At 37.4% G+C, this 10,602-nt stretch overlaps 1 protein-coding gene across 1 annotated transcript; it reads right to left on the bottom strand.

Moving 5' to 3' along the window:
- Positions 1 to 547: 547 nt before the first annotated feature.
- Positions 548 to 8,935, bottom strand: il12bb (interleukin 12B, b). The gene is made up of 9 exons (XM_034177420.1): positions 8,847 to 8,935; positions 5,651 to 5,744; positions 5,448 to 5,549; positions 5,186 to 5,371; positions 3,828 to 3,933; positions 2,125 to 2,294; positions 1,123 to 1,283; positions 905 to 1,023; positions 548 to 808 (listed from the first exon to the last, which is right to left on the bottom strand). Exons 2-9 carry the CDS (start codon positions 5,742 to 5,744, stop codon positions 781 to 783), a joined length of 966 nt encoding a protein of 321 aa, XP_034033311.1. The 5' UTR covers positions 8,847 to 8,935; the 3' UTR covers positions 548 to 780.
- Positions 8,936 to 10,602: the final 1,667 nt, after the last annotated feature.

The raw sequence follows: 10,602 nt of genomic DNA, 5'->3' as shown, positions 1-10,602 counted from the left end.
TCATTCATTTTAAGCCGCTTATCCAGGTCCCAATGGCAGCAGAGCAAGTAGCTCATCTCTTCCAGAGGGATCCCAAGGTGTTCCCAAGCCATCTGGGGAATATAATCTCTCTAGCGTGTCTTGGGTTTTTCCCAGGGGCCTCCAACCAGTTGGACGTGTCTGGAAGACCTCCTCAGGGAGACGACCAGGGAGCATCTTCACCAGGTGCCCGAACCACCTCATCTGGCTCCTCCCAATGTGAAGTAGTATTTGTATTCAAACTAATCCCTATATTTAGTTTTTAAAATTACCTATGGCCATAAATGGTTGGCAGTATGGATACAAATCGATGAAAAAAGAAAACCGGAAATTGACAGTACAGCAGTTTACACAACAATAACATTTTGTCTCATCTCAACTCCATTGTGCTGCTGTACAGAGGCAAAAAACCTCAATGTCCAAATATTTATGGACCTGGCTGTATACATATTAATTCACTCACTGCATTTCAGAGGGAACGTGTAGGAACAAGTAGTAAATGAATGTTCATCATTCAGGAGACTTTTATTGCAAAATATGGATTATTTATTTATGCATCAGCTTTACATTTCTGCAGCTGGTGCAGCACAGTTATAAAATATAAATAATTAACAGAAAAAAGAATGAGCCCAGAAGATTATTCATTCAATACAAGTCCATATGGCTATTTTATCACAGTGTACTTTAAATTATGTGAATAAATAATGTATAAGTACTCATTCAGTCATTAAAAAAAAAAAAAAGAGTTGTCTTCCATTCTGGCTACCGGTCCAGCTCACGGTTATCCACTCTGCAGAGAGGGAGAAAATAATAATTTAAAAAAAGAATCAGGTCAAGTCGTAGTGGCAGGATGGTCAGTTAACACCTTATGATGAAATACACTCACGTGTACTGGATCCAGTGACTCCACGGCCCGTTAGTGTACTTGTCTTGAGCGCGCACACAGAAAACAAACTTCTTGGTTTTGATGTTGACCTTATACTGCGTCACTTCAGTGGTGTTAACCTGCACGTCCAAACAGGAGGTCAGAGCCAGGCTCTACGGCCACATGCTGCTTCTTAACACGTCAAAACGTGTCTAAAACGATCAGCGTGCGAGTTTTACCATTATGTGGCTGTCAGAGTGACAGGAATGTCTGTGGCGAACGATCTTGATCTGGAACAACAGGCCGAAGTAGGTGGACGGTTTCTCCCATGTTTCAGGGTATTCCCAGATGAACACACCGTCGTCACCGCTGCGCAGGTTTTCGAGGCGGGCCGGGCGCACTGATGGAAGAGGAGGGAAACAGGATGTTCAGGACTGTGACTGACTGAATCAAGTGGAAGAGCAAATATGAAAATATGGCTGCAAGTCACAATATTCATCATACTGTAATTTAAGAAATGTTTGTTCCATTTTTCCTTCAAGGCTATTTTCCACCAAACTTGCAGTAGGTTGAGCCCAGAATCAAGGGGTCAACTACATGCACACGCTTCAGGAGTTTGTTGCAGTCATTGCAGTCAAAATTATTAATTTGTCTGATGTCCAGCAAACTTGGCACACACACGCTACCAACTGTTTGGACACACTTTCCCATTCTTGACAGGTAGTGTGTTGGTAGATTCTGGAAATGAACAGATGACATCACAGTTACCAAAGTTAAATCACTGGGTCAAGGTTATTTGGGTAAAAGGTCAAAATTAAAAGTTTTCATCAAATCTGGCAAACATACGGAGGTGGGTTCTAGAATTGCCCAGATGAGGTCAAATTTGCCAAAACTCAATCACTGAGGTCAGGGTCATTGTGGTCAAAGGTAAAAATTTCTGGGTCTCTGAGTGAAGGTCAAGGTCAATGGGCTAAAATGTTAATGTATTCATGCCCACAGGTACTATTACCTAGTCTTTACTAAATAGGGCCAAGGCAGTGCAGGTCTTTCATGCTTCTGATCACCTCAGCAGGTGATTTCACAGATGATCAGGCCTTTATATTGAGTGGAGGAGATCATCAGTAAAACTACATGCTTATGAAAACCTGCACTATCTTCATCTTTTTTGCCACACTGTAACCCCGCCCACATTCCAGTGCACCTTATCAGGCCAAAACAAAGCATGAGGCACGTTCCCTTACCGATCTCTCTGAGATAGAATGCCTTCGTGTACACTTCCAGGTGAAAGAAGCTGCGGATGTAAATGGTGAGGAAGATGCGATGCTGTTCCTCTTTGAACGGGCAGCCGGTATCCTGGCAGTGAATTCCTGAGCCATCAGCCTCCAACTCACAGGGGATCTTTTCTGAAGAGCTGAATGAAATACCAACTGGTAGTTACCATACTGGCTTTCTTTGAGACAGAAAATACACACTTCACATATTTGGTGTGTGTGTTTGTGTGTGTGTATATATATATATATATATATATATATATATATATATATATATATATATATACACACATACACACACACTCATGCGCAGTTGCACATGTGAAGGTATTGTTTTTTAATCAAAATATCTTGAAGAGTTTATAAGCTGATTGCGACCAAACTTGGTAGAGTAAGCATCATCCAAGTAGTGGCGCAAATTACTGTAACAATCGTTCATTTCTGGAAAGAAGTGCCAAAATTGGCACACATACTCCTTAGACATTACTCTTTTGAAAAGAAAAAAACACAAAACAAAACAATTGGCTACTTGAATTTTCACTAGGCAGCCAGGTAGGGGACAATTGAAGAATTACACAGGGGTCAAAATTAAAAGATGCTCCAATCATATTGAAACTTACACTACATTATTTGTCTGATCACAAAGATTCCAAAAAGGTATAGTTTGGACTATCTGTCACGGACTGTTATGGAGTTTTGGGGTAAAAACAGCAAAAATGGTGACAAAGGTCAATTTTAGTTTGTACAGGGGTCAAAAGTTAACATTGCTCTAATTTTATTATTAAGTGGTGGAAATTTTAAAAGGAATAGTTCGCACCATGTATCATGCATAGTCTTCATGTCACGGGGTAACATATGTCACATGTCTTAGAATCCAATGGACGTTGATCTTGTTTGACCTTTACTTTGGAGACCAAGCATTCAGTACAGTCAAAACTATTCCATTTATTAATCCTATTAACTCAACCAATAATTTATTGCACCACGTTATACCAAAATTTGAGCAACTTTAACTTTTGACCCCTGTACAAACTGAAATTGACCATGTCACCATTCTTGCTGTTTTTACCCTATAACTCCATAAGATTCAGTCACAGATAGTCCACACTATACCTTTTTGGAACCTTTATGATCAGACAAATAATGTGGTGTAAGTTTCAATATGATTGGAGCATCTTTTAATTTTGACCCCTGTGTAATTCTTCAATTGACCCCTACCTGGCTGCCTATTGAAAATTCAAGTCGCCAGTTTTTTGTTTTTTTTTTCCTCCAAAAGAAAGAGTCCTCTGTAAATACTCTCTTGTCTGCTGTAGTGATGTGTTTGGGGAAAAATATTGGTTAAAAGTCAGTGTCACAGGTCCAGACAAAAATCTTGACCCAGTTCTTATTTATAGAATGGTTACTTTGTGGAATTAGTTACAGATACACTCGTGATTATTATGAAACACTAAGATGAAGTCATATATCAAATTTCTATTTGTCACATGACATTTGATTTTGAGTGACTGTTGACCCCCAAAACATCTTGGCCAAATGCAATTGCGTACTATGGAACAACTGAACCACAAAGAATAAATTTCCATGAATTTGTGTTGAACATGTTGTACTCTCGTTCTGGTTTTATGTACTGTTTCTTTGCAAAAAAAACTGAATCAAAGTTTTCTCCTCCTCACCGTTCTGCATTCACGAGAAGAACAGAGACGTTGTTTGTATATTTTTTTCTTGTCCAGCTGCAGTGAAAGGAGCCTTTGTAGTTCGGTGTTGTACAGTGGATGTGACCTGGAGGAACACAAGTACTGTTAACGACCTGAGCGTAAGCAGCTTTTCTCCTTAGCTCTCAAACAACGTGAGTGCTCATGCACGTGCACATACAGACTCTGCGCTGACTGGAGCTTTAAACATAAAATTCATAATTTGATATGGATGCACATTCCCAAAATGTCCAGTAGATGGCATTGTTCAGTGTGTGGCAGAGAGGTCTGTTGTATTTAATATGGGCAAAACAAAGCTGTTTTTTCAATTGATCTGGTGCATCAAAGTTAACAACTGGCCAATCACTTCATCCTTGCAGTGTGCTCTTTTAACTTAGTGAGTTGCAAGATGATAGTATTTATTATTTTTAAGTTATTGCTTATACAAGCTCGCCCACTCATCTGCTTTTTTTTTTTTTTTTTGCTGTACAAGCCCCACACTGACATCAGTGCAGGAAAAAATGTTACAAAAATAATTTCAAATTGTGTGATTACCTTTGATTTTTCTTTTGAAGGTTCACCAATGTTTTACAGAAAAACACATGAGCCATGAATGTAATTAATTTGTCTATTTAGGACTTTTGTACTGTAATTGATATTTTTCTGCATGAACGCAGACACAAATCTTATAAGTCTCACTGCATATGTCATAAAAATCTAAAATAAGTGAACCATTTTAAGGTTAAATGCACATTGGTGGAATTGTGGAACTTTGGGGACCCTAAGAAATCTTGTTGAATATTTTAATACCATTGACGTTTATAAAATTCTACCCCATAGATGTATTTATTACTAGAAATACTGTGCCTGATTCGTTTCCTCCTTTTCAGTCCAACTGTTTTTTGTCTTTTGACTATCCACCCTCTTTCTCTTTTTTTTCATTTCATCAGTTGTACTTTTCCTTTTTTCTTCGGTGACATTTATGCTTTTCCCCCCTTTCTTTTAAGAAAAATCCACTTCAATTTATTTCATTTATATAGAGCCAAATCACAACAAAGTTGCCTCAAGGTGCTTCACACAAGTAAGGTCTAACCTTACCAACCCCTAGAACAAGCACACAGGTGACAGTGGTAAGGAAAAACTCCCTCTGAGGATATTAAGGAAGAAACCTTAAGCAGACCAGACTCAAAGGGGAGACCCACTGCTTTGGCCATTCTAACAGTTATAAGGTTTTGCAAAGTTTTACAAAGCTGAAGAAACAGATCCAACTAAACATCAACGGTTTGTTCTCCATCTGTTACTGTCAACCTCACTCCTGTTATTCCTTCCATCCTTCTCACCTTCTTCTGGAGATTGTTCTTCCAGTATGACAGTTCTGGTATTCCCTTCCGGCTGGATCAGGACCAAAGTGTGGTTCAGGTATTGACCATTTGGACTGTTGAGGTGACAAGTGAAGTTCCCTCCGTCCATCTCTTCTACCACCACACTGACCTGGTTACCCTTCAGAGCAGGGTTGAGCTCCTCATCTGGGTCAGACACATGAATTAGTACTATAATAATCACATCATATGTTTTATAGCACCATTAGAAGTAATGTGTTACCATTTTTCTTCCAAAACACAGGCTGGTTCTGATAAGCTTCTCCACAGGTAAGAGGAACATTGACTATGGAGTGCTGATTATGTGGAACCCTCAGGACCAGAACTGGTTCCATCAAATCACACAGACACATTCATAGTCAGGATTCAAAGAATATTTCAAAAAAAGATGTCAAGAAACACATTATGCACAGAAACAATACCAACCATTATCCATTAGAGTCCCGATGTTTACCTGCTGGTTGTAAGCACTAACATGGTACAGTGCCACCAGCAGGACCATAAGGAATGATACACACATCTGAAAGACAAAAAGATAGCATAGTCAAGTCTAGGAGCATCGGCTGGTACTGAAATTCGCTGCATCAATGACACCATGGAACTAGCTTGGGTCTTGGATGACAACCACCCAGAGAGATAACTGGTCCATTCAAACATCTCTAAAATAACCATTTATCTGCCACAGCCAGGTGTAATATATACTGTGTAAGATGTATATTATGACCTACTTTAAGTATGGACATACTCAGGATAGTGTTGACAATACTATGTTGGAAAATGTTGTATTGAATGCATCAAATGTTCCCAAATGGTATTCTGTTGCCCATTTAGCAAATGTTTGAGGTATCTCAGAATTCTGACTTTTAAAAAAATAGCAGTTTAATTTTTACCCACCCAACGCGCTGGTGACACATTGAAGCAGGATATTGTTTTCACTGGCGTATGTGTGCACCTTTACCAAAAAACTATTTCATTAGATAAACTTAAGTAAGCCTAAAGTTTACCGAATGTACTTTACTTGTAAGTGTACTATTTCAGTACGTCTTGGGACTAAATTGACCCACTTTTTAGTTTATAAAAGTTTACTTGTAAATACACTTTAAATGTAAGAGCAGTAAAGTTTGTGTACACACCTACGGCAATTTTATTTTTACAGTGCAAGTGACCTTATAGGTAATACTGTAGTTATATACTTGATATTCAATTTTTAGTTTATGAGAGTACACTATACCACAGGTACATTAATTACTTTCCAGTCTGATCAAGATTGGATCCTTTAGGGGAGGTGATGGTCTAGTGGTTAAGTGTTGGGCCTGAGACCAGAGGATCCTCAGTTCAAATCTCAGCCTGACCGGAAAATCACTAAGGGCCCTTGGGCAAAAGGTCCTTAATCCCTAGTTGCTCCTGGTGTGTAGTGAGCGCCTTGTATGGCAGCAGCCTGACATTAGGGTGAATGTGAGGCATTGATGTGTAAAGAGCTTGGAGCGTCTGATGCAGATGGAAAAGCGCTATATAACTGCAGTCCATTTACCATTTATCCAAAGACCCTCAAACCCACTTCCCTAACCCTAAAATCATAAAGATCATCTTCACAACATGTGATTTTGTTACGTGAAGAAGCTTGCTTTTTATAGCTACAAGTATACTTGGCAGTATATGTCAAATATACTTTGATTATTCTGTATATTCTGTATATTTCTCAGTATATGCCAAGTATACTGAGATTATTCTGTATATTTGTCAGTATACGCCAAGTATACTTTGATTATTCTGTATATTTGTCAGTATATGCCAGTATACTTTGATTATTCTGTATATTTGTCAGTATATGCCAAGTATACTTTGATTATTCTGTATATTTGTCAGTATATGCCAAGTATACTTTGATTATTCTGTATATTTGTCAGTATACGCCAAGTATACTTTGATTATTCTGTATATTTGTCAGTATATGCCAGTATACTTTGATTATTCTGTATATTTGTCAGTATATGCCAAGTATACTTTGATTATTCTGTATATTTCTCAGCATACGCCAAGTATACTTTGATTATTCTGTATATTTCTCAGTATACGCCAAGTATACTTTGATTATTCTGTATATTTCTCAGCATACGCCAAGTATACTTTGATTATTCTGTATATTTCTCAGTATACACCAAATATACTGAGATTATTCTGTATATTTGTCAGTATACACCAAGTATACTGAGATTATTCTGTATATTTGCCAGTATACACCAAGTACAGAGATTTTCTTGGTATAATTGTCATGATAAACAAAGTATTCTTGATATTCAATTTTTAGTTTATGAGAGTACACTATACCACAGGTACTTTAATTACTTTCCAGTCTGAACATAGTGTGTAATATTTTGAGGATAATATTACACAATCAATCAATCAATCAACTTTTTTTTTATATAGCGCCAAATCACAACAAACAGTTGCCCCAAGGCGCTTTATATTGTAAGGCAAGGCCATACAATAATTATGAAAAACCCCAACGGTCAAAACGACCCCCTGTGAGCAAGCACTTGGCAACAGTGGGAAGGAAAAACTCCCTCTTAACAGGAAGAAACCTCCAGCAGAACCAGGCTCAGGGAGGGGCAGTCTTCTGCTGAGACTGGTTGGGGCTGAGGGAAAGAACCAGGAAAAAGACATGCTGTGGAGGGGGGCAGAGATCGATCACTAATGATTAAATGCGGAGTGATGCATACAGAGCAAAAAGAGAAAGAAACAGTGCATCATGGGAACCCCCCCACAGTCTACGTCTAAAGCAGCATAACCAAGGGATAGTCCAGGGTCACCCGATCCAGCCCTAACTATAAGCCTTAGCGAAAAGGAAAGTTTTAAGCCTAATCTTAAAAGTAGAGAGGGTATCTGTCTCCCTGATCTGAATTGGGAGCTGGTTCCACAGGAGAGGAGCCTGAAAGCTGAAGGCTCTGCCTCCCATTCTACTCTTACAAACCCTAGGAACTACAAGTAAGCCTGCAGTCTGAGAGCGAAGCGCTCTATTAGGGTGATATGGTACTACGAGGTCCCTAAGATAAGATGGGACCTGATTATTCAAAACCTTATAAGTAAGAAGAAGAATTTTAAATTCTATTCTAGAATTAACAGGAAGCCAATGAAGAGAGGCCAACACGGGTGAGATATGCTCTCTCCTGCCAGTCCCCGTCAGTACTCTAGCTGACACACAATGAATGAAATTCATTGTGTGTAATATTTTGAGGATAACAATGAATTTCATTAATTTTGGAACTCTAATTTTGGATTAAGACTGTAACATAAAATGTGGAATACTTCTGGATATTTTTTGTAGGTGTAAGACAGTTTTCAATGATCAGACAATGATTGTAAATCCTGATTAATTACATATCACCAAAAAGAAATTATAGTTTTAAATCATTTAAAGCTATGATTTTAAAGGTGAGTTATAAAAGGTATTCAGAAGGTTTTTTTGTTGTTGTTGTTATTTTCAAAATTCTTAGGCACATTAAATGCCATTAACACTTCTGACAACTCTAAGCAGATACCTTTGATATACTTGAAAATGACTTATTTTTACTTATCTGTCTTCTCACTGAAATTGTTTCTTGAACTAGTTTGTAGATCTTACCTTAATAACAGGAGGCAATCCCAAACAATGAGCCCGTGAAGGATGAGAGCTGAGATGTGCTGGTAAGTCTGTAGTCAGAGTCAGTATGAACTCCTCATCCTGTGATGTCAGTATTTATGGAGGCAGAAGAAAGGGGAAAACAAAAAATAAAACAAAACAAAACAAAAAAACCCAGACCTGAAGAGGAACTGCTGTGGGTTTTTGTGCACAGCTGTATGTGTGTGTGTGATTTATGGCATCACCTGAGTATTCATGAGCTAATAATAGCACATTACCTGAGCGCACAGTCGTAGGATCATATTCAGAATACTGAAAAAAAAAAAATAATAATCTGCTCTATCAGGTGGAAATATCAAAAGCACAGGAACAAAACATTTCTTCATCCATGACACACACACACACACACACAATGACATGTATGTACTAGCTTTTAGATTCTTTGTTATTGAAATTGATAGTATGACAAAATGTTCATGGGGTATCAAGGAACAATGATGTTAAGTCTTATGTGGGTTTACTGTGTAGCACACACAGACCATTTTGGAGGAAGTCATGTCAACAAAAGAGACAGAAACCTTCAGGAAAGGGAACTGGAAAGGCTGAAGTGCTGCACATGACAGTTTGGTGGCCTGTTGGTGAAAACAGGTACCGTAGAAAGCAGTTACACAACTTCTGAGGAACAAACTACAAAAGTGCCACTCTGCTATGGAAAAGAGAATGACATCAAAGTGAGACAATGGAAAAGTAGCTCCACATATTATTTGATATATGACATTGTATATATATATATATATATATATATATATATATATATATATATATATATATATATAAAACAAAAACAAAAAAAAAAACGTTGAAGGCACCCTTGGAATTTTGTTAAATATGTAGCATTTGTTAAAATTTTCCCACTGAGAGTGCATCAACAATCTAAACGTTTCTATTCCAAGATAAGTACATAAAGTAAAATAGAAATTGAATATTTATTTTCTTGTTTGTTAAAGAAACTGATCAGTTATCATGTTATGAATCTCAATTCCAAATAAAATCCAAACATCATATTAAGTTGGTGTCTTTATAGGTGTACTGCTTGGTACATAACGACACCTCTCAATCTTCAAATCATTTTAAAAACAAAACAAAACCTGAAATACAACTCGTTTTTTTTGAGAAATTACAGAAAACCTAAAAGACATTCTGTATTTTTAAAAGGCAAAAAGTAATCTCACATACACTGAAAAAATGGTTGAACAAACTTTAAAAAAAGCATTGCAATCGGTAAAGCCTGAATTAAGTTACAAATTTAAGGTCACACAACTGAATTCATTCAGGTTTGTTTTTCAGTGTAGTACACATTTATAATTGTTGGATATTTATTGGATGTTTATTATTATTTTCAAGAATTTTACCCAAAACCAGTGCTCAGTACTGTAAGCAATAGAAAGAAAAGAAAAACTGCTTTCATGTAGTTGTGCAAGCCATGCTGTCTGACGATGTAGAAACTCCACCTGTTATAAATGACACAACTGGAACTTACCTGTACAGAGTGTGAAGTTTCACGGGGGAGTTCCCTTTATAACCACTTACCTTTTATTTGGGTCAAATTAAAAGTGCGGTTGTATATGTAATTACATCCAGTAGTTCTCAGAATGACACCACAAAACAAGGTTGTAGTTGTTTACTTTTCTTTTGATTCATCATAGTTGTGAGCCTATAAAAGGCAGTAATTACAGATGAATATTACTGAAGATGTAAT

This window comes from Thalassophryne amazonica, chromosome 9, assembly GCF_902500255.1.
Source record: "Thalassophryne amazonica chromosome 9, fThaAma1.1, whole genome shotgun sequence".
Taxonomy (NCBI): domain Eukaryota; kingdom Metazoa; phylum Chordata; class Actinopteri; order Batrachoidiformes; family Batrachoididae; genus Thalassophryne; species Thalassophryne amazonica.
This window is presented reverse-complemented; position numbering and strand designations above follow the sequence as displayed.